The 27,145-nt window shown below is 37.7% G+C and overlaps 1 protein-coding gene and 1 pseudogene across 6 annotated transcripts; both read right to left on the minus strand.

Annotated features, from left to right (window-relative positions):
* Positions 1–269: 269 nt before the first annotated feature.
* On the minus strand, positions 270–27,119 carry TMEM59 (transmembrane protein 59). Of its 6 annotated transcripts, none has more exons than XM_021684327.1 (9): positions 26,823–27,077; positions 23,221–23,253; positions 22,101–22,206; positions 20,037–20,131; positions 17,461–17,613; positions 15,822–15,903; positions 14,920–15,001; positions 11,161–11,269; positions 270–912 (listed from the first exon to the last, which is right to left on the minus strand). In XM_021684327.1, the coding sequence occupies exons 1-9, from the start codon at positions 27,009–27,011 to the stop codon at positions 757–759; spliced, it is 1,005 nt and encodes a 334-aa protein (XP_021540002.1). In that variant the 5' UTR covers positions 27,012–27,077; the 3' UTR covers positions 270–756. The 6 variants fall into 6 exon arrangements, with proteins under 6 accessions (XP_021540002.1, XP_044770453.1, XP_044770455.1 ...); XM_044914518.1 differs by having other exon boundaries at positions 14,920–15,004; XM_044914520.1 differs by lacking the exon at positions 23,221–23,253 and having other exon boundaries at positions 20,037–20,066; positions 22,150–22,206; positions 26,823–27,119.
* Positions 4,123–6,476, minus strand: LOC110575326 (annotated as a pseudogene).
* Positions 27,120–27,145: the final 26 nt, after the last annotated feature.

Below are 27,145 nucleotides of genomic sequence, written 5' to 3' on the forward strand. Positions count from 1 at the left end.
CTCTGAAAATATCTTTAACTTACACATGATATGCTTTCTAACAGAGAAAAATAGCTCTTTGGAAAGACTCATCCAACAAAAATTCTAGAGCCTATACAAAATAACATAAAACGTACTTCTTAGAGGGTCATCTTTGCTTCAGTTTGTTCTCTGGTCATCCTATTAGATAGCAATAGACAGAACATTTCATAATTCTTTTCCGGTTGGGTAGGGGTGAAAGGAACGATCTGGAAAATCAGGACTATATTAACTCAAATTTCAGCACATAATTATTCAAATAAAATTTTAATGATTTCAGTCAATACAACTGAAAGTGTAGTGTCATTAAAGGGCATTTCCTGCTAAATCTCAAAATACAGGTTGTGGGCCTTTCTGAGCAAAAGCATCAAATCCTATGGAGTATTCAGTTTATTAACTAAGGTGACAGACAGACAGTATTATGGCAGGAGGTGGGGAAGAGCAATGATCAGCTCACAGAATTTGGCTAAGAAAGAAAACAAACAAAAACAATGTAAATAATAAAATAGCTACAGGTATTAGTAAAATAAAAATGCAATCCCAAACATCCATCTCTTAAATTACTAGAAAAGAAATTACAGATAAAGTTACAGCAAATACAGTCTTCACAGATTTGGGTAACTTTATTTGCATTTTATAGTGATTTTTAAGTCCTATCCAATGAAACCATCTTTAGAAGCTCTATGAGGAATGAAAATTTAGATGTCTATTACCCTTCCTTTAAAAAAGAAAAAAAGCTTAAATTTCTGAATGAGCAAGATTCATTTTTGTAGGTAGAGGCCCTGCTTCTTCGTGGTCTTCAGCTTTAGATCTAACAACCACAAGAGAAGAAGATGGGTATCTGTTTAGCTTTTGTTCATTCACAAATTCCAAGTCACCATAGATACTCAGCTTCTGCAAAAGAAAATCAATGCACATTAACAATTTGAACAGTTAAGAACCTCTCTGAGTACATCTTCAAATAACAATTTAATCTACAGGTATTTGGTAAAACAAAACAAAAAACTATAGACATTTCAAGAATGAAGAATGCTTTTACTCAGTGTTACTGATATGTGATTCAGCTTCCAATAAATGGCCAAAGAAAACTTTTCCACATGTCCCAACTTAAAATACTTAGAAAGATAACAACTAAGTATCAAGAAAAATTGCTCAGGTTTAAATGGAGTTAGTGTGGTCAAACCAAGAGCACTGATTCTGGATGTTCAATGTGTTAGGCGATCAATTCCTTTAAGATCTTAGCTCTCTGAACAAGTGATCAAATGATTTGGGGTAAGTTTTGACTTAACACATTGGAAAAAGATATTTCAAAAGGCTATGAGTAGAACAAAGAATATACATGAAACACTTTAACACAGATACAAATCTCTTCAGAAATATATAAAAGCTCCTCAAATTGTTTCTATCATATCCAAGAAAATACTACAAAAAAAGAATAAAATCATAAAACAGAATCAATGTAAACAGCATAAAACTCCCTGGACTGTAATAGTTATGTCTAACATCTTTTGAAAGTAGGTCTATGTGGATTAGGTCTATCTCCTAGATGCAGAAAAGCAAAGTGAGAAGTTTTTACTACAGAATGGGTAGATGTCGTTAACTCATACAGCAACAAATCTCTGAATCTATCAGTTAACAACTGAAGTGCTGACATTATTAACAGGGAAACTGACTAGATTATAAAGCAAAAACCACCTAGACATACTTGATATTGGAAAAGTATTTTTTATTTTTTATTATTTTTTAATTTTTTTTAAGATTTTATTTATTTATTTGACAGAGAGACACAGCGAGAGAGGGAACACAAGCAGGGGGAGTGGGAGAGGGAGAAGCAGGCTTCCCATGGAGCAGGGAGCCCGATGCGGGGCTCGATCCCAGGACCCTGGGATCATGACCTGAGCCGAAGGCAGACGCTTAACGACTGAGCCACCCAGGCGCCCCGGAAAAGTATTTTTTAAAAGATGCTGAATAACGAGGACTTTCAAGAGATTGAGCATCTACCAACACTGCTACATGCTACAGCATGGATGAACCTTGAACACATTATGCGAAGTGAAAGACATCAGTCATGAGAGACCACATTTTGGGTGTTTATGGCTCAGGGTGGTGGTGGCAGCCCTTGGGAGGCAGTGGGAGTGACTACTAATGAGTCCGAGGTTTCTTTTTGGTGTAATGAAAATGTTCTAAAAGTGACTGTCATGATGGGTGCTGACTTGAACTTCATGTTTCAGATGTGGCCTGATGCCTAGTTTCAAGGCAACAACTATCCTGCAACAACGAGGGAGCCCAGTACCTTACACTTTTCCAGTAAGAGTATCTTCCAGACAAATTCAGTGGTTGATGGATTGGACATAAAGCTGACATAATGTGGCCTCCTTAAAACTCAGAATTAACGTGTGATAATTTGCTCTGGGACACTGGGAAAGAAAAACTTTCACAACTTTACCAAACAGCATTTAAAGACCTTGAAACAGCAACCAGGAACTGTTGCAATGATTTCAAACATCGACATGGAAGAAGCTATCTAGAACAGGAAGAAAGTGTAAAATGTGTGTGGAGAAATGAATGAGAGCATATGGATAATCTGTAGTATGTATATTGATTTTGTGTCTATTCTGCATTCTCAAATTACCAATTAAATACAAGAGTACAACAGAGAGATTTTCAACAGTGTTAACTTGATAAGTTTACCACCCAAGCGTCCTTTATGAAAAAAATTACTTAAGAAAGTACTCCAGCAAAAGTAATTCAAGAAAGCAAAACACAGAGAATACAAGAAACAGCAGCAGTTGAGAGGACTTAGAAAATGGAAAGAAAACTAGAACAAAACAAAAAAAGATTCCATTAAGCAGAGATAGCTGGAAGACTCCCTTGGGAAAGTTTTAAGTAATGCAGTTTTCTATTTGCTTTTATGTGACTCTATTCACCACTGTATTTGGTTCTATTTTGAATACTTACATAGTCATAATATTGTAAATGCTGTCTACTGGATTTTAATTTTCCAAGTCAACCAGTAGCAAAGCATTGAAGTATATACAGAAGAATTAACATTTGCATTTTATTGTCAAGGGTCATAATTAATGAAAATTGAGAGCAGAGTATGGGAAGAGAGAGGGAAGGAAAGGAAGTAATGAGGAGTCAGCTGAAATTTACAGAGAAATCACTAAAAGTCTATAAAATTTACATTACAAAAACCAGAATGTGAAGAGATGAAGGTGATGTGGGAGATAATATGAGCAAACCAAGTTCCTCATTTTTCAGTAAGAAGACCTCAGATAATGTCTAAAGTTGATAAAACAAGAAACGAGATAAAATTCCAACAGAAGATAAAATTATATAGAAGATAAAATTAAAATGTGGTAATTACTTAGAAAAATTGCTTAAACTATTAACTGATTTATCTGAGAAGTGAAGAAAAAGAAGACAATTGAGGTCACACATATTACTTCTAAAAGTTAACAAGTAAATTAGTAAGTATGCAGTGGGCTTTGGGCCTGGCTTTGCCACTAGCCAGTTACACGAGCTCGGGAAAGCTGCTTAAATCTCCAAAACTCAGCTTCTTAACAGAATTTGGATTTAAAAACTGTGGCACTTACATTGTTTTCTGATTTTCTGACTCTTTTAGCAGACTTAACACTTCTGAACAGTAAGGTTCTTGGTCTTTTTTTTTAAAGACAAAGAAAATAATGCTTATTACAATTTAAGACATATTCACCCTACTTCCTGAATCTTGGAAGCCTTCATCATTTCATTTCATTCCATCTTGATCATAATATTCTCAATTGTATCTCTAGTCCCTTGAACATAGCCTGGCACATAGTAAGTTATGCATAAATGTATGTGATTTACTAACATCAATGTTATTAGGAATCTTCCAAAACCCTTCTTCTTCTTCTTTTTTTTTGTATAAAACTGCATCTTCTTTATTTCACATCTTTGATTTCCTAACAAAATAAACAAAAACCCCACAACACACATCCAAACCCAATGTCAGATGTGGGAGAAGATAGCGCTCAAGGCCCTTGTATCCTGCCTTAGACAGAAAGACAGGAGGGGAAAAACCTACTTGGAATCAGCAGAGGGAACCAGGTGGGCCAGGGCCACTCAAGGCCACTGGGGAAGCCATGGGGACACTATACAGAGGGCACAAGGTCTGCAGGTAGAAACTCCTAATCTACTTGTTCCACGAGAAAGGCATCCTTCATCAGCCTCAAGGGGGAGGATCTCATCAGGAAGAACAGCGCTGGGTTTCTGTGCTGTCATTTCATCTGTATCAATGCCCAGCCCTTACTTGACCATGAAGTGGATAACTGCTGGAGTGGGTCTGGGGATCCTCAAGTGAGAAGCCAGAAGAGAGAAGTGTCGTTTCAAACACCAGCACCACCAAGTCCTTGATGACCTTGTCATTCTCGTCGGCCTCTGCCTTCTGCTGTAGTGTCTCCACAATGGGGTGGTCAGGGTTGAGCTCCAGGTGCTTTCTGGTCATCCTACAGCCCGTTGCAGAGTTATCCCAAAGTGCCTGGGCTTTTTTGATGTGCTCCATGTTAGCTGTCCAAGTGTAGGTGCTAGTCACAATGCAGCAGGGTGAAGACCTAAGCCTATTGGAAACTGTCACCTTTTTTTTTTTTTTAGATTTATTTATTTAAGAGAGAGAGAATCCTCAAGTAGACTCCCTGCTGAGCGTGGAACTTTATGCAGGGCTCGATCTCAGGACCCTGAGACCATGACCTGAGCCGAAATCAAGAGTTGTATGCTTAACTGACTGAGTCACCCAGGTGCCCCAGAAATTGTCACCTTCTTATCTAAGATTTCTTTCATGAATTTGCAGAGGTTCTCAAATGGCCTTGTTCTCCTCCACTTTCTTCTTCTCCTCTTCATTCTCAGGCAGCTCCACGCCCTCCTTGGTAACAGGAGACCAGGCTCTTCACATCAAACTCCTTGAGCTGCTGCACGCAGTATACGTCAATAGGCTCGGTTATCTAAACTACCTCAAAGCTCTGCTTCTGCATTTGCTCCACGACAGCAGAGTTGACAACCTGCTCTTTGCTCTCACCAGTGATGTAACAGGTGGACTTCTGGGTCTGCTTCATGTGAGAGACATATTCTGAAAGAGAAGTCCTCTCCTTTCTAGACTAGGAGGTGTGGTAACACAGCAGCTCAGAAAGGAGTAGCCAATTAGTCCAGTCCTCATGGATTCTAAGCTTTTAAATTTTTAGAGATTGGCTCATACAATTTCTTATATAGTTCTCCTTGTCTTCTGCCAGCTCAAAGAGCTCAAGGCACATGTTCACAGTATTTTTGCAAATGACCTTGGAGATTTTGCTCTGTTGCAGTGTTTCATGGGCAATGTTCAGGGGCAGGTACTCAGAGTCAACCACAACCATGGATGAAGTTGAGATACTCTCTTATCAATTCATCACAGCTGTCCATGATGAACAGACAGCAGACTGAGTCTGATATTGTTCTTTTTATTCTTGTTCTCAGAAATCAAAAGGAGCCCAACAGGGAATGAACAGCAATGCTCTAAACTCTAACTCACCTTCTAGAGATAAGTGCTTGACTACCAAGTGGTCTTCCCAGTCATTGGTAGGACTCTTGTAGAACCCTCCATATTCCCCCTGGGTGATGTCACCAGAGTTTCTGGTCCAAATGAGCCTGTCTTGTTCAGTTCTTCCTGATAAATACATTTCTCCTTAATCTTCTTTGTTCTCTTTTTGTTGTCCTTCCTGCTATCATCCTCCTCACCTGAGCCCACATCTTCAGTCTTGGGTTTCTCATTATCTTTATCTCCTTTCTCACCTTTCTATTCCTCTGCCTCACTATCAATGATTTCTTTCTCTTGTTCCTTCTCCAAATAAAGGGTGATGGGATAACTGTGAGTGCTTCTTCACCACTTCTTTGACCAGCCTCTCCCAAGTACTCTGGTCTTCTTTAAGGTGGAGGACCACTTTGGTAGCCCGGCCAATGGGCTCATCATGGTCCACATATATAGTGAGGGAGCCCCAGCAGAAGACTCCCAGGCACACTGCTCATCATCACTATGCTTTGTGATCACAGTCACTTTCTCTGCCACCATGGAGACAGAATAACAGCCAACACCAAACTGTCCAATCACAGAGAGGTCTGCATCAGCCTAAAGAGGCTCCATAAATGCTTTAGTACCCAACTTGGCAATGGCTCCCAAATTATTTATGAGGTCAGCTTTGGTTATGTAAAGGCCTGTGTCCACCGGAGTCAGGGTGTATTCCTAGGGGTTTCAGTTTTTTAACACTGTCCAACTTAGAAGGGTCTGTCAGGCTCTGATAGAGAATCTTGTCCAAGCACTACTGATCAATTCCCAAAGGAAAATTTCCTCCTTGGAACAGAAGGTATTGATGACAAGAAATATGAACTGGGCAATTTCTGTGTGGAAGGCAAGTCTCCACCTCCTCCTCTCCATGATACACTTCCTCAGGCATCGTAAAGGAGAAAAGCTGCAAGCACTATAGACCAGGGTGGGCAGGGACTGCATGGAAGTGGCTCAGAAAGCTAAAACCCTTTTTAACTGACCACATGAAATCAGAGGATCACGATCTTGACAAATAAGAAAAAAGGAAGCACACAGATGATGAGATAACACCGAGGAAGCATCTGTATCACCACCTGTTGCAATAGCAAATTTCTGCCTGATCTCTAGGAAGAAATATCCAATACTGCTGCTGCATCCTGTTCTCACATGTCAAGATTGACCTGCCCAACTAGGACCACTATGAATGACAACTCTTTATCTTAAACAGATAGCTCAACAAGAGAAAGTGTCATCCCATAAAGTTTCAAAAATGACATAAAAAATGTGAAAAAGAAAAAAAAGTAGAGAAATGAGAAAAAATCTTTATAAGTCAAGTCACTCAAAAATGACACTGCTTTAAGATCAACCAAAGAAATGAAATTCTTTGCCAACTTTTTCTGGTCATTATAATCAAATGATATATGATGAGTACCTACTATGTGCAAAGCAGGCTAAAGATAAATTATTACAGAGCTTTCCTATATAAGAAAAACAAAGCTGCTCCTAAGTTTCTAAGATCACACTCCTGATCTTTATTGCCACCATTTTAAATTTTGTAGTGACTGAAAAGGAAGCTTGTTCTATTTCATGTTTGAGCTCCCAGATACCAGGTCAGTACTGAAGAGACACACATTCTCTCAGCAGGCTTATGATTTCCTACAAACACACAGGATCATATATGTAAATAATATAACAAAATATAAATAATATTGCTCACACATGAATTATACTTGTAGAACTTAAAATGAAGTCTTATGTTACTATGGAAAGGGGTCAAAAATAATTTATGTTTCAATAATAAAATCAATGAGAAGGTTTTATGAAAGTGAAAAATAGTTGGCTTTTGGCCAATAAAACTGCATAACTTTGGTATGCTAAATTTTCAGCTATTTTTACAGTAAACAGAGGAAAAAATACCAGGGACAGAGTATTTATACTGTAATATGTTTTAAAACAAGAACCAAAATATTAGTATGTATTAAAAATTATTTATGCTGAAAAGAAATCCACTACAATGGAAACACTACAGGGGCGCCTGGGTGGCTCAGCTGGTTAAGCATCCAACTCTTGGTTTTGGCTCAGGTCATGATCTGTCGATTGTGGGATGGAGCCCTGTGTCGGGTTCTACACTCAGTGTGGAGTCTACCTCAGATTCTCTCTCCCTCTCCCTCCCATTCATTCTCTCTCTCTCAAATAAATAAAATCTTTAAAAAAATAAAATAAAATGGAAACACTACAATAGTTTTGGATGATAAGTGATTTTTCTTTCTGCTTCTTTGTATATACTTTACAAATTTCTACAGTAAGCATAAAGAATTTTTATAATGAAAAAGCAATAGTTGAAACATTATTACCTAGCCAAAGGGGGTTTCACATAGGAAATAAAGCCTAAAAGCAGTGAATCTAAAGGGCTGTTTTCCATACATTTTTCCAGAAAAATATATCTCCTTAGAAAAGTACAGGCCTTTTGAGGGTGTAGCCATAATTTTGATTGTTAAGGATACGTAGTAGAGTTCTAGAGAGGGGCAAGGAAGAAACATCCATATGGCAGATATCTAGGGGGAATATAACAGCTGCCAACAGGACTCTGTGTATAGTGCTGATGCCTTAAGCTTTATGATCACAGGGGCCAAGGGGTGTATGTGGGAATAGTGAGGTGTTTCCCCAAAGAACTTGGAAAACAGGAGAGAATTTCTCACAGAATTAAAGCTATACTATCAAAACAAAATTTAGAGCACTGACAAACATCTGAAAGGAAGAGAAGCTCAAGAGTCATCTGAAAGGGAGGGAAAGATCCCCAGGTCTGTAAGATGTAACCAAAGCCACAATGAGAAGGGGTCATTGCCATTAAATCACGTAAGGAGATAAGAGAGGAAAACCCATGAGATGCCCATCTGAGAACTGTTTGCATAAGAGAGAATTTGAGGATCCTGGCTCAAAAACATGAACCATGTGGTCCAGGTGGTTATCTATCTTCCTAGTGTCAAAGAGGGCACACAGGAGATCAGCTCCTGAATGAAACACAACATCAACTCTCCTATTTATGATTTCAGGCTAATTAAAAGAAACTTCAGGGTACTGGCTTTGGAGTCAGATTACCTGGGTTAAAATTCTGATTCTGCCACTACTAGTAAGTGATACTGGGGCAATTATACACTCTTCTTTTGCAGTCTTCATATCTGGAAAATGGGGATAATAATAGCAGCCATCTCACAAGTTACTGAAAGGACTGAATGTGCTAATTCAGATAAAACATTGAGAACAGTGCCTGGGAGAAAGTGCTCGACATCAGTCAGTAGGCCTGGGGACCAGGATCCAGGCTGTGGTGGATTAATCAAGGTAAATTCCACCTAAGTCAGCCATCCAGTCTTTCCTGACAATAACTGGACCAATCTCTATGGAATTTTTCTTTGACAAAGGGCACCCGGGGAGTAAGGAAAAGGAACTGTACTGATGAACAAAAAGGAAGGAACAAAGTACCACAGGGTGGGTGGGGGTCAAGAAGGATTTATTAGTATGAGGATGTAGAGAGCATAGGGCAGCTCAAAAGAAGTAACAGGCAAAGGCATTCCTGTAAGGTAAGTAATTTCAGTTTTATCAGCAACATCAAAATGATTACAATATGGACATCAAAACTAAACAATAACACAAATAGGTAATGCAGAAACAGGATGTTATCTGTATATTCATATCATAAACAGATGAGTTCTATAGAAATCTACCTATTCTTTAATACTTCCACAATTCCAAGTTCTTCCCAATCCTGTCTAACTTTATCCATTTGATTTCCTAATTTAAGTTCTTCTTACCAAGTCAATTCCTTATAGTCCTTCCTTGATAGCTTATTTATTTATTTTTTTTTGAGAGAGAGAGTGAGAGAAAGAGAGAGAGCACAAGCATGGAGGGGGGTGGGGAAGAGCAGAGGGAGAGAGAGAATCTTAAGCAGGCTCCACAGCCAGCATGGAGCCTGAAGTGGGGCTCGATCTCATGACCCCAAGATCATGACCTGAGTTGAAATCAAAGAGTTGGACACTTAACTGACTGAGCCACCCAGGCGCCCCACCTGATAGCTTTTTCTTGTCTGTAATTGGGAAAATTATACACTCTCCTCTCTCTCTGCTAATCCAAGCCTTACTACCCATTTTTCAAAATTTAGGTCAAGATCCTCATTATCCAAAAGCCCTCCCTGATAATCTCAGCACACAGACTCTGCTTTCCTTAACACTTTATATATTTATTATTTGTGCCACCTTATCAGCCATAGGAAAGATAGTATATAGGAAAAAGACAGGAGTTGCAAGTCAAAAGACATGAGCTGAATTCCAGTTTCAATACTTTCACAACTGTGCAAACCCAGGAAAGTTACCTAGGCATTATAAGCCTATTTACTGATCTATAAAGTGAATAACAAAACCTGCTCTAGAGTATTGCTGGACATGGCAGATATATGAAAATATTTTGTAAATTTTAAAGAACTCTACAAATGTTAGTGACCTACATTATCCTGTTCCAGCTTCTAGCTGCTTATATCACATAGCATCTTAATAAAAAACACGAAATATAATATTATCATAATCATTACTCATATGTAAACCTATTTAAAAAGCTATCTTTATAGCCTTCTAAGATAAGACTGTTGTTTAAGCACCATGCTAGGCACATGCTAGTTATTATTAGATTCTATTTTAATTTCTTTCCTTTCTTCTTTTAAATATTTTTCTTTTTTTTTTTTTTTTAAAGATTTTATTTTATTTATTTATTTGAGAGAGAGAATGAGAGAGAGAGAGAGAGCATGAGAGGGGGGAGGGTCAGAGGGAGAAGCAGACTCCCCGCCGAGCAGGGAGCCCGACACGGGACTCGATCCAGGGACTCCAGGACCATGACCTGAGCCGAAGGCAGTCGCTTAACCAACTGAGCCACCCAGGCGCCCTAAATATTTTTCTATTACACTTTGGAGGCACAAGAAAACTAAAGTGCATTTCAGTTGGATTTGATGTCCATACACATTATTATCCTCTATTTAGTTACATAAATAACTTTCCTTTCTTGAAAGCTAAGCTGACTCACCAAATTATAGCCTTTTCCCAAAACAAAAATCCTTTACACAGTTCGGTTTCTTGGGTCAGAAGAAGTCACAAGAGTTTTCCATCTCTCTCAGGGTTAGATACCAGCACATACTAACTCAAAAATCAAATACTCTAGCCTTGCTGCTTCTAAAGCAGCAATTACTCCTTAACATTTGTGGCAATTAATTTAAAATTTTAAGTAGTTCTACAAATCTTTCTTCTTACAGATCATCTTAGAAACTAGTGTCAACAGGTTCTTTTTAGGCTCAGAAAACCAGGGGGGAGAGAGAGACCCCTTACTCAGACCAGCCAACTTATACGGCACTCCGGTAGTTAGTGTCATGGAAAACTGGGGACAGTGATTCTCGTGCTACAAACCTGCCATTTCCATGTGGGATTAAAACCACCTCATCTTCTCTCCTTCCATTAGGAGAGAGGCCTTGTTTTTCTAGTTAACAAACGGGCATTTAAAATGGTAAATCACATGGCTCAGCGTTCAAACGGCCCAAGGGCTTGGATTAAACCTACCTCAGAGGGAACATACTGCTCCATAGCCGTAGCGACGGTCGCACAACAGATCCAGAGCAATACCATCACCGAGAGGACAAGGGTCGTGGTTAAAATCCACCCAGAGTTACTAAAAAACAAGTTAGTCAGGTTAAAATTTCATAATATAAAAGACAGATTCTTAATAATGAAAGGCAATCAACCTTATGCACTTAGTTTAATAATACAAATAAAACTTCATGTGTACTACCTTTAAAACTATTTTAAAAATGTACCCAGAGAAGGAAATATTATAATAGCTTTTTTATTAGGGTCCTCCATTTCTCAGGTTTCTGGAATATGGCTATCACTTCTATAATTTAAAAAATCAGATATACTGGCTTTTTGCTAAATATATAAAATTAAAGCAAATTACTGTCAAAGGTCTTTTTTAATTACTAAATGAGATAATGCAAATCAAAGTGTTCTATAAATTGTATGCTGCTATTCATATGTCATACATTATTTTGCAAGGCACTATAGTGATACTTGCTTTAAGAAAACCCAGGATCTCAAAGATTTAAGGTACAGAACAGGTACATTATGAAATGATCATTTATTTTATAAAAAGATGCACAACAGGCTTCTAGAAGTTACCTTCCCTCGAATAGTTAAAATAATTAATTTGCCACAATTTACTTATATTTCAATTTATAAGAGCACATCTATTATGAGGCATTTTGTACCCATTATAGCATATCTTAGTAAAGAGATAGTTATATTTTTCTTACGTTTAAAATATCATAAATTTGGCCAGTTACAAGGATTAGCAACTGATGTTTTTCCCATAATTGACCTATTGTTTGCCAAACTATAGATTAAGAGTCAAAAAATAAGAAAAAGTCAAGCTATTTTTAAATATTTAATAATCCAGTTCTAAAAAACTGTGATAACTCCTGCAGGTAGTCTGATTTTCACATCTGTGCTCATCCAATACTGCCTGATAAAATGTCTATACTTACCACCATAACCCATTCACTTGATGGTTTGCCAACACTTGAACATGCTAAGGAAAAGGTATGCACAGTCACTGTCTCCCAGCAAAAGAGGTGGACATTGGAAAATGCACTGCATCTAAAAGCAGGGAACGCCTATATGATGTTTTGTTTTAAGTATTCCAATTCAAAAAGATAACAGAGTAAAAAATATTTTTAATGAAAAAACACCCAGTTTACATATTCCAGCCCTAACCCGAGTACTAAGGTATTTCCTTCCATGAAATGAGAAGGATATATTTGATATCTGGATTCCAATAACAACTTAAGCCAGAAAACTGGGGCTCATTTTAGAGTCCATCTGCTTCTTCCACTTCCACAAAAAAACAATCCTACAGATTCTCAACTATCTCCATTATCTCTTGTTCCCCTTGTCCATCACCCTAGTTCATAACTGCTTGCAGGATTTACCAAGCTCTCCAACCTGATCTTCTATCCTTCACATAGACGCCTCTTCCCAATACTTAGATTTTATTACTTTCCTGCTCCTATCTAGTTCCTGTCCACCCAGTTTGGTCTCTGATTCTCCTGACTCTCCATACATATTAATATACTTTATATATTTAGTAGGAAGCCAGCATAGCTGAAAAAAAAATTAAAGAAATCTGTTACAACTAGCAAAAATCTCTGTTCATTATTTAAGACTTATTTCTATGTCCTCTGTCAATCCTCCCTTTTGAAGGTATACTCCTTGTACTATGTATATGAGAGGTATGTATAATATATAGCAATCATCATTGCTTGTTCATTGTTTGCATATTTGTCTCTACCATGCTAGACCTGAGAACTCCATAGAGGCAGAGCTTGAACATCTTTCTTTAGGTCCCAAGTCCCTGAAACAGTTCCTGGCACTTAACAGACTCTCCCAAAAAGAAATGGCAATTGAAAAAATGAGTTCACCTCAGTTTCCATTCTGGAAGCTAAGGGTACCTCCATAACAGCTATGTAGTACAATAAAAAGCACTGCAGTTAAGAGTCAAAAGACCAGATTCCATTGACTGGCTAGGTGATCTTGCATGCCATCATGAAAAACTCATGACCCTCTAGGAAACAGACACCTATGGCAGAACAGGATGAGTAGAAGTTGCAGAATTTAAAAAGCTAGGTTTGAACTTTAACGTAATGGATACATAATCTTAGGGGTGGGTAATTCACCTCTGACCCACCTACTTATCACAGGGTACTCTTCTAAGAGTCAAATGAGCTCACTGAAGGGAAAAAGCATTGGAAAAAAAGTTATTTTTTATTAAAATGTAGAAGAGTATTATAATTCATGTTTGTGCACAGAAACTTCTAGGCATTAAAGCTCTAGTTAAAAAGTTATTTCCTAAATTAAACATTTACAAAATTACTTTTAAAATGTTAGATTTAAAAAAACATAAAATATAATGACAAAATGCTAAAGGGTATATAAGTCACCAGTAAGCTGCCAGGTAGTACAGTATTGAGAATAAACTGTAACTGTAACTTAAGATTAAGTGATTACTTAGATTTCATAAGACCAGCAAATTGCAACAAAAATCCTAAATATCAGAGACAGAAAAATTATGCCTGTATTCTGCCAAGGTCAAAAGCAGGTTTAGAAATGAAAGGAAGGGAAAATTTAAAGTTAAATCCTCATTTCTCTTACCCAGTCTTTTTTTTTTTTTTAAAGATTTTATTTATTTATTTGAGAGACAGAGAGAGTGAGAGAGAGAGCGCAAGAGGGGGTAGGGTTAGAGGGAGAAGCAGACTCCCCGCTGAACAGGGAGCCCGATGTGGGACTCGATCCCGGGACTTCGGGATCATGACCTGAGCCGAAGACAGTCGCTTAACCAACTGAGCCACCCAGGCACCCTTTACCCAGTCTTTAAAGCCTTTGTTTGGTAAAAGGAATTAATTTTTAGGTGCCAAAATAACCCTGCTGATACCTGATAAAACCTGTCAAAAAAACTATTTTATTGTAAGAAATTATAGGAAGCAGGCAGTTTGGACTACTGTAGTGTTACACTTGAGACAGAAGAGCCCTCTAGAGTATACACACTGTGAGGGCAAGCATTTGTTTACCGCTTCTACTCAAATGCTTGGTCTGGTATCTGACACAGTAGATAATTATCAGTAAGTGCTATGGGCCACTGTCTTTCTCTTTCTTCTTTTTTTTGGGGGGGGGGGTGCTATAGGAGGAGAGCTCATATCAGAACTCTTTGGAGGAGGAGAAGCATACATATTTTAATAAAACCCCCCTCACTCTCAGAAGGCTTGATACTCCTTCCTAGGAGAGCATAAGGTACCCATTACCCCTGCCTGCCTACTTTCCCCTGCCATCTTTAAGGATCCTTGGCATAGAGTTGACACTCCTTAGCACAGAATACAAAGCTCTCCTTAATCTATACCCCTTACCTACTCTCCCTAGCCTCATGTGCTGTCATGTAGATAAAAACAAAAATCCAACCCCAAACCATTCAGACATACTTTAAAGCTTAATTTAAATGTCTGGAGAAGCACATTTCTTAACATAAATCAGGGAATCTTAACAAGAACAAGAATGCTTCTGTATTGTGAAAAAAACTACCTGCTTGGGTTTTATTATAGTAGTATATGTATTACCTTTTAAACAAACTAAAGTATCCAAAAGTACAAGTTGGTAGGAAAAAGGTAAACAATTTTTTAGCAGCTGATATAATTTTAAAATAATAAAAAGGAATGCATCTGTCTGATACAAGCCAGATTTTATCACTGATACATATAAATAAACAGGAATACATACAGAGACAGACATCTTAAAAAGCCATCACTTTCTCCATCTTCAAGATAGTTCCTATGTGTTTGTGAACTTCTCATTTGCAGATCTGTTGAAATAACAAGGTACAATTTATGATATCCTATATCCCAAAAGCTAGTCTCAAAACTACTCCTAGATATATAGACTGTACAGATACCCAGTTGCTTTTGTAAGTGTAATCTGATACACTGATAAGGAATGCAAGTTCCTCTGGCATGTTAAACACCAAATGAATATTCTACCACATTATGGATTTCCTATTTTATTTTCAAATTCTTGTTGACATTGCTACTTTCTGTTTAATTACATTCTGTTTAATTCTATCTAATTATAAGATAATTAGAAAGTTAATTAAATCAGTATCTAAAATAAGGTATGAACTAGTACATTTTAAAAGGTAAGCTCAGCTTTAGGTTGATATTATACATTCCTATAAGTTAAAATTTATTTCTAACATGGAAATAAAAATAGAACAAGAACTCACACTTTTGGGATAGTTTCACTATTCAGTTAGCATATCAGAAATATCAGAATACTTCATTAGTTCATAGTCAAAATATCCTTCAAAGCAAGCTACATGTCTTTAGAATATTGATTCTCAAAGTGTGATCCCCTAACCAACAGTATCAACAAAATCTGGGAACTTGTTAGAAATACAAATTCTCAGGTCCTATCCTAGACCTAGTAAATTGGAAACTTTGGAAGTAGGGATCAGAAATCTGTTTTAACAAGCTCTCCAGATCCTAATGCACTCTAAAGTTTGAGAACCACTGTTTAGAAATTATTTGTTCACTTTCTGTTAGTGTAAGAACAATCATACAACCAATTCCAGACCACAACCAGATTTGCTAGTGTTGTTATCCCAAGCTACTTGAAATAAAACTTACAGGACATTTTGCTTAGCGACGATTCTTTCCAATTTGTAGGCTCCTGCTCCAACTGTGGTGCATACTGGATTTCTGGCTTAGACTAAAATGATAATGAAAGCAATTAAGCCATTTCTACTTCTTATGCTTTTCTCAGTAACAAGTTCTATAACACATCATCTGTATAAACACTCAAATTGAGAAAAAGTAACAGAAGTTTGGTATAAAAAATAAAACACATTAGCCACAATATATTTTAATTGCACTTCCTAAACATCAGATCCGGTGCCTTGCAAAGAAACAGGCAGATTTCTGGCATCGTCAAGTATTTAGTCAGTTTAACTTTCTGACAACATTAAAAATAAATTAAAAAGCAGGGACAAATTACAACATACTGCATTAAATATCATACCCTGCAAAAATGAATTCTAATTCTAGTTGATCAAGAATAATATAGCGGACTGCCAAAATTTTGGGCTAAACATCTATTATCTCTATTTTTCTCATCTGAAACATTCCATTTTTCCCTAAGTATGAGTAATTCATACATTATAGCTAAATACTCCATGCTCTACATCCTCCATATAGGACAGATCCTCTGGAGCAGGGGTTTCTCCCGTCTAGTTACACAGAAGTTAATACAAAGAGAGAAACAAAGCTCATCTCACATCTAATCAGGAATGAATGAGGGCTCCACTCTGAGATTCAACTTAAGCTTTAAGCTAATTAGCTTTAGTACACAGAAATTACTCATGTATTTAAAGAGAAAAAATTCCTTCTGTGTTTTACTTATTACCAAATTATGTATAGACGACCTAAGACTCAGGATAATGCCACATACTAGCCTTACAGTGACCCATTCTATTAGCAATAATAATTAAAAGGTTTACTTTAATTATTACCTGAGAGAAAGTGTCACAACATAGTTTGTGGTACATTTAAGGAATTTAACTACCAAATTAAAAGGAAGATAGCATGGTAGGGTGGGATATAAGCCTGGGAATGAAAATAACCTGAGTCTGAAGCCTAATTCTGTTACTTACTGGCACGGTGACCTTAAAAAGTTAGGCTCTTGGTTTCCTTATCAATAAAATAGGGATAATACAACCTCATGAAGGTGTTTAAAGATTTGAGATAACATATGTGAACGCCTAGTACATAAGAACCTTTAAGAAAAGCAGTTATTATCATCACATCACACGGTCAGTAATGAGGTAGGAGAAGTTACTTCTCTAGGAGGCAATATGCTTCTTCAATAAACTCCTACAAGAGTTATGAAGAAAAGCACTACAAAAAGCTAAAAATGATGTATATTCCTCTTCTTCAATATCCATATGTGATATATATATTCATGCCATTATTTACATTCAAAGTATATTCATTACTCTTATCTCTCATACCTAAAGGTTTCATTTTATCAATTTAACCACTATAAAATTTAGAAGACTCAGAGTTCTTGTTAGAAGGACCAATGGGCTTGAGATAGGCTTCCGATGGGCAGAGGGAAGTCTCACTGTGTCTTGATGCCCAAGGTTTAATGTAGGCCAAATCAGTAATTATTATTTGATGATGTATATGGCTCTATGCCAAGACACTCATTTAAGACATGTACACTTACTATTGTAGGTATTTAGATGAATTTATGAAGCACAGTTATTACCTGGAATATAACTATTTTTCCATCATCAGCTTGAAGATAAAAAGTCCATGAAGAGGTTATGAAGCTCTGAGCAGAGTCCATCATGTCACTCCAGAATGACCTTACCAGAGTTAGAGGGAAGAGTAGATGCATTTTTGGCATCAGGGACATGAGCTTTAAAAAAAAAAAGGTAAATCATGAGAAATCTATTATTTATATATATATATATTCAAGAGAACAAACTTAATTAAGATTCCCCAAATCTAGGGACAGGGAATAAAAAGTGATTCTACCATAATAACTAGCATTAAACTCCTAGTTTCCTATGCAAACGAACTGTGATAAAGCTTAAGATCCCAGGCTACTTTAATTTGCCACCATACCCACATATAAACTACCTATTACCTCTATCAGAATAACAGGCTTTTGAATCAGATCCAAAATTGTGAAGAATCTTAAGATTTGATTAAATAAGGATTAGCAAGGTCTCAAGAGGTGGAAGGGGGAAGGACAAATTCTACCATTCTCATCTTTAACGCTTTTATGTAAATACATCATGCTATAATGAACATCAGTGGAAAAGGGGAAGGAAAAAAAGCCAACCAAAAGAATATATGCATAAAATGTGAGACATCTGATAGCAGGGCAGGGTGAGGGGAATACCTATGTGCTGAATATATATAGTAAGCTACCGATTTTAACATGAATGGTGATCATGTTCCCCAAATTCTGACTTTTTCACTTATTTAGCAGCAGTGGGCCCCTCTAAAGCACAAGTATGGGATACCATTTGCTGCACTCTAGGGATGGCTTTGGTTCTGCTATATTTCAAAAGAGAGGCATTATGGAGTAAGAGATCAGTTTGTAGAATCAAAAGATACATATTCATGATCCAATTTTCCAACTAATAGCAGTGAAATTTTTCATTGATTAATTCACCAAACAAGTATTCACTGAGATTATAAATTTTAGGAGATCAGGGACCATGTGTATTTTATTCATCAACATATACCTGTGCTTAAACTGTGTTATCTATATAGGACAGAGGTTAAAAACAGGGTAATACATGTGTATGGAGAAAGGCACCTAACCCAAACCAAGGTGAGAAGGGGTTAAGAAGGCTTCACAAAAGAAATGATACCTGCCCTGAATCAAGGGGATTCAATAGAAGGATGGGGAGTAGAAGGAACAAAACCATGAATTAACTCATCATATAAAAATTAAGAACTATTCAGTATGTATACAACTAAGAGAAAAAAAAGTCTCTTAAAAATTAGCAAACATGTTTAACATTACTCATAGTAAGACCAACACAAATTTAAAATATATTAAAAGTGATACATTGTCGGGAGTTGGGGAAGAAGGAAAGAAGTGGGTATGGGATTTCTTTTTGGGGTGATAAAAATGCTTGGAACTAGATAGTGATGATGGTTGCTCAACTTTGTGAACATACTAACAACTACCAAATTGAATACTTCACAAGGGTAAATTTTATAGTATGTGAATTATATCTCAATTTAAAAAATTGGTACAAATTCCACAGAGGGCAATTTTGCTCTACTTCTCAAAATTAAAATACAGATACCTCTTGCTCAGCAATTCTACTATGATTTTATTCTATAGATATAAATGTGTGAAGTATGCAACATCGCTTGCAAGTGAAAAAGATTAGAAACAACCAACATGTCCAAATAAGAGATTGCTTAAATAAATTATGATACATCCACAAAATGGATTGTACAATGAAAAACAGAATGAGTAGACACTCTTTATGTATACTTGTATTTTACAAAAGAAGGAATATATATATATTCTTGTACATGCATAAAATATGTCTTTCTTGGTAACCCTGGCTACATTAAGAGGAAAACTGAATGGCTAGGAGATACAGGGGTAGGAGATTTTTCACTACATACTCTTTTTACCTTCTGAGTTCTATACCATGTAGCTGTACTTTCTATGCAAAAGTTAATAAAATTAACAAACTTTATCCAGTATGTTTGGAGTATAGAGTATGAGGGGTGGGGAAAAGAGATGGCCTAAGAGAGGTAATCAGGAGCCAGGCCACGATAAGCAGTTTGGACTTAACCCAGTATGTAATTGGGGAGGGGGTCCTGAAGCATGTAAGACAGGAGAATGACATGATGAGATTTCCATTTAGAAAATAAATATCTGAACACATACTAAAGGATGGACAGAAGAGGGTGAAGTAGAAAAATAGTTTGCAAGTTTAGTAATACAGATGAGAAAGGAATGATGATCTAAGTTAAGGCAATGGCAGTTGGGGTGAAAAAAAATGACTCTCAACTATCCACTTCTCTGAGCCTCAGTTTTTTCATATGCAAAATGGGGATAATATCATCACTGGACCGAGAGAAAAAAAACGAAAGAGATTATGGATATGAATGTAACTTTTAACAGTAAAGCATTACACAAAAGTAATTATGCAATTGACTTTTCTATTTGCAAACATATAATTTGTTTGCTGAAAACTATAAAATATAACACTAAAACAGTATCTAGTGGGCGATAAACATTTCAATACAAGTCAGTGCAATTTAAGCAGGCAATTCTGAAAGGCAGTATTTGTTTCATACTTGTTCTTGTCTCAGTTCAGCGAATGGCAGCTGATTCTGGCAACCAAGATGGCAAGCATATTGCTCATCAGATTGGGAATATGCTTCTGTACATGCTGTAAGAGAAAAACAGTCAAATTACAAGGAAAAAGAGAGAGATGAAGGAAAGGAGAAAAAGGGAAGGAAAGAAAAAGGGGAAGGATAGAAAAGAAGGGATTTGGCGTTTTATAAAAAAAATTTCTTTTACTTAAAAAGCATTTCATCAATATGAATTTCATCAATATGAATTTTCAAAATTTGATAATAGTAGCAAATGTATTATCTTAATAAACCCCATATCTTCTACCTCCCACACGTCAGATGTTTCCAGTATAAATCTACTGATTACACACTCAGGCTCAGGCTAGATGATGACATTCATAATAAGGGGATCCTCACCGCTAAGGTTTGCAAAGTGGAAAAAACACGGTCTGGCATCCTGAAGTTGGGTTCCATACACATTTGGCTGTGTATGTGTCCTGGGCCATGCTGTTTAACCTCTCCAACAGTTGATTTCTATATGCTTAAAATGGAAATGCCATACTTCATGGAGTTGAACAATGTATTTTAGTGATTTACACAAATGTGTGACATTACCGTTAAGAAATGGATCACTCTGCTGAGACTCAAGGGTATTCCCATAGCAAAGAAAAACAAAACAATCAGTTTAAAACCCTAAATTCTGAGAAACTGAACTTAGAAAGTGTTCTACAGCAGGATTCCAAAGTTAAGATGGGTACACACCCTCTTCATTTAGTTCACTAGAGCCAGTTCTTTCTTGTGATATATAACATTTTACCACCGTAACAATTTTATTTTTCTTTCCGACCCAGTCATGTATTTGTAATATACTTCTCAAAGGTGCTAGATAATAAATTGAACAGCATTATGCACATATAAAGATGGCCAGTTAGGAGACTGAGCCATAAAAAATAAGGTCATGAAATCAAGGAGACTAGACAGGAGTCACGGCATAGTGATGTGGAAAAAGATACCTCCTGCTACACTGAATAAACAGCATAATGTAATGAATGGAGAAAATTCCATTATAGTTTCTTTGAAAAGTTAAATGTCAATTTTGTCTTGATTACAGGGTTCTTTTATTAACCACATCTCTTTCAGCAAAAGGTAAGAACAGTGATTTAAGAGATGACAGACTCTGGTTACTTCTTTTATCGGCATGACCCACAAAGAATACACTATTAAATAGTGAGTCAAAGGCCTGATTCAGTGGAAAAAAAACTTGAGCTAAATCAACTGGCCTATGATTGAAAGGCTTAGGAAAATTATACTACCCATTGAAAAGGTAGTGATGAATTATGAGAAGGGTAATTACTACTGCATTTAAACCGAATGCTTGGTTACACAAAGGTGTCCTATCCACGGTACAAAATCAACATTGTCTCAACAAATAGGAGTAGCCCCCACTTTTCAGGAGTTCATACCTATTTTTGCTAACCGAAAGAAATCCAAAGAGGATTCATGCTTTGATGAAAAAGAAAGCGAAAACAAAGTTCAGCATTTGTTTTGCAGCGAGCCATTGCAGAGGCAGCACGCACGCCCCAGCAGCAAGAGAGGCATCACCAAGCTCCTCCCCGGGGAACGCTGCTCCGCATCCAGCCGCCAGAGCTTTGAGCTGTGTCTGTGAGCATCTGTGTTTTATCTTGATTTATGTTGTGCCTCCTTAGCAAGATGTGTCCTAAGGTATCAGAAAAGCCTAGGAGAGGTTATTTTTGGGGACTGAGAACACTCAAAAATTTTTCCATGTAAATTAATGGTAATTGCTTCTTTGCTTTATGCCATTTTGGCTCAGGAAAGGTTTCATAGGAATGCTCTACTTTCCTATAGCGGGGAAACCTAGAGATGAAACTGATAGTCCATGAAATTTCTAGCAGCAGCTGATAAAACTCAAACCTCATAATAATTAAAATATGCTAGAAATCAGTTTAAACAATATGCTTGTCATTTTCTGAGGAAAACATGTAAGGAGCATAACACAACCCCCAAAAAACCACAATGTTATATACTGTTAGCATAGCATCTTACCAGATTCACATTCCATTTTGGTCCGATTTAGATCAATTCCATCATCCACAAATTGACAAATTGAAAACAGCCTGCAACCTCTCTGACATGCGTACAACTCCTCTTCCTAGGGAGTTCAAGAAGAAGGAGGATTACCAAAAAAAAAAAAAAAAATAGTATTTTTTCCTCAGGGGGAAAAAAGGTCAAAAAGAAAACAAAGTTAGTAGGGTTTATTATAAAATGTCCAATAAAAGTTTGTAACTTTTAGAAAGAAAGAAATATGATAGGAGCCAGGTAATACCGAAGACCTCTGCCATGTAAAGAGGTTTTAGTTTCTTATTTTAAAAGTGATACCCAAGAAAGAAGCCTAGTGGGTAAAAAAAAAAACTATACCCTTTTCCCATATTCCAAGGTTACACTTTGTGGGAAAAATTTGAAAATAAAAATAACAGTGACATAATCAGAACTTTAACAGAGGTAGAAATGAGTAAGCAAGTATCTTAGGATGAATGGCATACCTCTGCCACATAAATATTTACACAAATCATCAGGCTTCTCAGGAAGAAGTATCATGACTAGCTTCACATGGCAAATAGGGCCATAAAGGCCCCCACAAAGTGAGGCATACATCTATAAAAATGCTTACATGAAAGGCGCTTTTAAACTTGGCTTACTTTAACTGAAAACACAAACAAGAGCAAGTGTGGCATATGGGAAAGGGCTCTGGAACCAGCCAGACCTGGATTAAAATCGTTCAGGTGAGTGACGCTGCACAAGTTACTTTACTGATCTAAATCTCAGTTTTCTTATCAGAAGAGCAGATAATAGCTATAAATTATCTCCAAACCCCTCAATAATGCTGGAACATAGCTATTCCCGGTATAGTGCCTGGGACACAGATGGTGCTCAATAAATGGTAGTAGTGTTAATCACAATAATAGATTTTTTTAAAACAGAAAACAATAGCTACAGGCATCATTGCCTATCTATGGGAGCTCAGGATAGGGTCGATTCTTCATTACGGGGAAATGTTAACTGCTTAATAAGACCAATAACAATGTCTTCAACAGGCTTTTGTTCGATGAAGTACATACAGTATTTGACACAAACCAGTACATGTGGGGGAGCCCCTTCAACTTACTGTGTGATCCACTGTGTACAAATTGGCGGGCACCTAATAAGGAAGCAAACAGCATGTGCATATACCAGTTAGCAATCAATGGAAGAGAAAGGTATGCATTTCTTTCCAGCAGAAGGATTAGTAAGATGTATGCAGCAGCAACACCCATTTAGAAGAGATGGCTGCAGTCTGACATTAAACAAGTGTTACATATAATTTTGAAGCTAGAGTGTTTTTGGACCTGAGTTCCAGTTGCATTTATTGTTAAGGTGAAACTGAAAGAATTTTAACAATTAAGATAAATTTCATACCTGAGTAGCTTTTGCAGCTTTGTAAAACAGTGGAAGAATTCTCTTAGGTATTTGGAGCATCACATACCTCCTTATACTGCACAGAGGAAGCTTGAGCTCATTAGTATGAGCTATACTGCATGCCATTTCATTTTCAGGTAGGTTTTCTTTTCTTAAACCAAGCCAATAAGCCCTCCAGTCTCATTTTCAAAAGAGAGTAGGGCATGCTGCAAAGAGCCTAGGTCCAGGAATCAGTCCTGCTTTGAAGCTCAGCCCCACTGCTTGCTCTGTACAACCTTGGGCAAGTGACAATCTCTCTCAGTCTCAGTTTCCTTGGTTGTAAGATGGGGACAATACTCTTATGTCAATCTTGATTATGATGAGGATTATACATTTTATGTCCACAATATCATGAATATTATGCTAAACTATCTAATAAATCAGCATAATAATAATATATTTAATGAGCACCCACAAAGTACCAGACACCACGCTAACACTTAAGGTATTATACAATGTCCAGCACAGAGTAAGGGCTCAATTGGTAGCTATTAAGAATCATATCCTTATTCCAACTAAGTGTTTCATGTACTAGATAATATTATTATTCTAAGTAAATATTTCATACTCTATGTATCTCAAATGATTGGCAAGCTTATCTGAAATGTATCTTCTCTGATTTAGAGCACAAGGAAATGGTGCTCCCCACCAAACTGAATGCCAGCTAAATAATCAGAAGGGACCTCAATGATACTATTTATAGATTATATGCATTTTCTTTGCCAGAGCTAAGTCAAGCTAATTATTCTCATTATTCAGCACCATTATTCAGATACTATATGTACCAAACTGGTTTTATGTGCTAAAAGTGCCACATACATTATCTTTAATCCTCACACCAGCTCTGTAAGGTGTGAGGCGTTTTTGTTTTTTTTTTACAGTTGACAAAATGAAGTCACGAGAAGTTAAGTGATCAGCAAAGATACACATAGAGTAAAAGTGGAGCTGGGAATGGAACCCAGGCTTGTATAGTTCCAGAGCCCACACTCTAAAAATGACCAGGTTGGCTCTAATTAGCTTTGCTGTTAACATAACATACGTCTCTTGTATTTGAACCCAGGCAAATTATGCAACTGCATTTTTGAAGAAAGTTAATTGGTAACTATATTGGAATTTTAAAATAACTACTTACAGATATTCTACTTTCTTGCAACAAATAATTAATTCAAAAAAGAGTCATTAAAATGAGATTTCTATCTTCCAGTTGCAAATACCAGACTGAAAGGCTATCTGAGCTTCTTAATTCATCTAATTTCTTAAAACACACACTGCTTTTTCCTGACCTGCAAAGCACAGTAATTCAGAGGGCCAACAGAAATCAGTGAAATAAGTAAATTAAATATTTTTAATACAACTTTATTAACAGAAGGCAGCACACTGTAGCCAGTTTTAGGACTGAATTCCTACCACTCCACTACTTCTTAGCTATGTGACCTTAGGCAAGTCACTTAACCTTTCAGAGCCTCAACTGTAAAATCCTACTTTGCATGGTTGTGACAATTAGGGATAATGGGTATAAATCTCTCATCAAACTGGCTAACCGAGAGTAGACAGTTAATAAATTTTAAGTCCACCTAACATACAGGGACCCAAATGACTTCGAGTTCCTGGTGAGAACAGCTTTAATGAAGAAGCAAAAATGACTTACAGACATCACATCAATTGTTAAAAACTGTTAAAAGAGTGGATGTTATGGAAGTACCTGAAGTTTCCAGAAACATTTATAGTAGTTAGTTATTTTCCCAGCATTCTGGGTCATACTACAAGTTTGCTAGGAAAATCTCAAAAAAGGAAAAAAACACAAGAAAACACTAGAAGGATACAAAATAAGTCTCCATTCAATGCCAGGCCAAATAAATCTTAGTGATACATACAATCTTCTTAATGATGACAGGTTTATAAGTAGAGAAGAAAGTAATGTGTTTAGGGGCAGTACACATTGATTTAAACCTGGAAGTCAGAATCTCTCATTTCTTTCTCCTCATTGCTATATTAGTATCTGACTGAAAATTTTAGGATAATCAAGCTCCCACACTTTTTCTTGAAAATTGATAAACCCCATGCAACATAAAATCCTGCAGTAAACAGACATATGGGAAGTGAAAGCATTTAGAGCTTTTCATATCAAAGACCTGAAAGCATTTGCCAATAAGGAACATCCTAAAGTTCATCGGCCCTCTCCTCGTGGTCACCTCGTAGTCTGAGAGAGCAAAGAGGGCTAGCCACACGGTTAAGCCAACAGCACAGAGGAGATAAAAGGAATACAAGGGGAAAAAGACCAGTAACAACAGCAAAAGCTCTTACAAAAAAAGCCAGTGGGGGGAAGGGCGCATATATCCAAATTATATATGGGAAAGGGTGGGGAGTCACCACACAATTTAGAATGTTGAGTAAAGAGTTCCTAAGTTAAAAAAAAAAACAAACAAAAAACTTGAGAAGCAGAATGGAATTAAAGGAAAGGCATCAACCGCAGGCGACGAGAAGTGAAAGCAGGGTCACTCCCCTCGGTAAACTGGGACCCCGACCCCCCCAGGGGCAGTCTCATTTCTATACCTGCGCCACGAATTCCCTCTGTCTTCTGCACTGAACGATAAGTTCTCTGAATGCAGAAACCTAATTGCTTTTTCTCTAAGCCACCTCAAACCCTAGTGACAGTCTCGCACACAGTAATTCAACACAGGCGGAAAGCCCTTCCTGTGCGTCTCTCAACTCCTAGGGCTGACTTAATATATTTCATACCACGGTGGAATTGTCTGCTTGTCTGACTCCCAGAACATACTGTGCGCTCCCGGCCCAGAGAGGCGCTCAGTAAACATGGGTTATGAACTAACCTTTTGTGGGCTTGCATATCTATCTGCTCCTGCCCCCCACCATCCCTTACGCTCCTTGAAAGTGAAGACCCTGCATTAATCATCCATATCCTCCTCCCCAGAGGGTATAGCTCAGTGGCAGAGCATTTGACTGCATATCCTCCTCCCCATCGGAGTGCTCGTCTCCCCTGCCGCCCCGCAAACTGCCAGGGGAACGGGGTCATGTCTTGCCCATCTCTGCGTCCCCAGCCTAATATATGGTCGATGCAGCACAAACTTCCGGTAATTACAGCAGGAGATGGGTGCGGGTAGAATTAGGGAAGAAAACAGGAGCTACACAGGTGGGAGACAGCGGTTGTAGGGTGTGGATTCGACACCCAGTTTCCCAAGCCGACACAAGTGCGAGAGAGCGGAGAGATCGGCGGCCAGGGGAGGGTCGTAGCCCGGTTCGGACGGGCCCTACCTTGGGGTAGGTATGCAAGGGGAAGGTCAACTGACAGGCCCGGTGACAAGACGCCGTATCACCCAAGATCGAGTCAAACGCTTCAGCCGAAGCGGTCCCCGAGCCTCCGGCCAGGGCCATGGTCAGCAGCAGCAGCGGCGGGAGCCCCAGCTGGGCCCTGACCCAGAGGCTCCCTTTCGGCGCCGCCATTTTGTTTCCCTCTGTCACAGTAGCTCAGCTTGTTGCTGTTTTCTTTTCAGGGTTTCCTCCGCCTTCCGGGGCCAGCCCCTTCCCCGCCCCCCAGGCCGCCGCTTCCGCCTCCGCCGTCTCCTCAGCTCCGCCCT

The sequence above is a fragment of the Neomonachus schauinslandi genome, chromosome 4 (genome assembly GCF_002201575.2).
Source record: "Neomonachus schauinslandi chromosome 4, ASM220157v2, whole genome shotgun sequence".
Taxonomy (NCBI): Eukaryota; Metazoa; Chordata; class Mammalia; order Carnivora; family Phocidae; genus Neomonachus; species Neomonachus schauinslandi.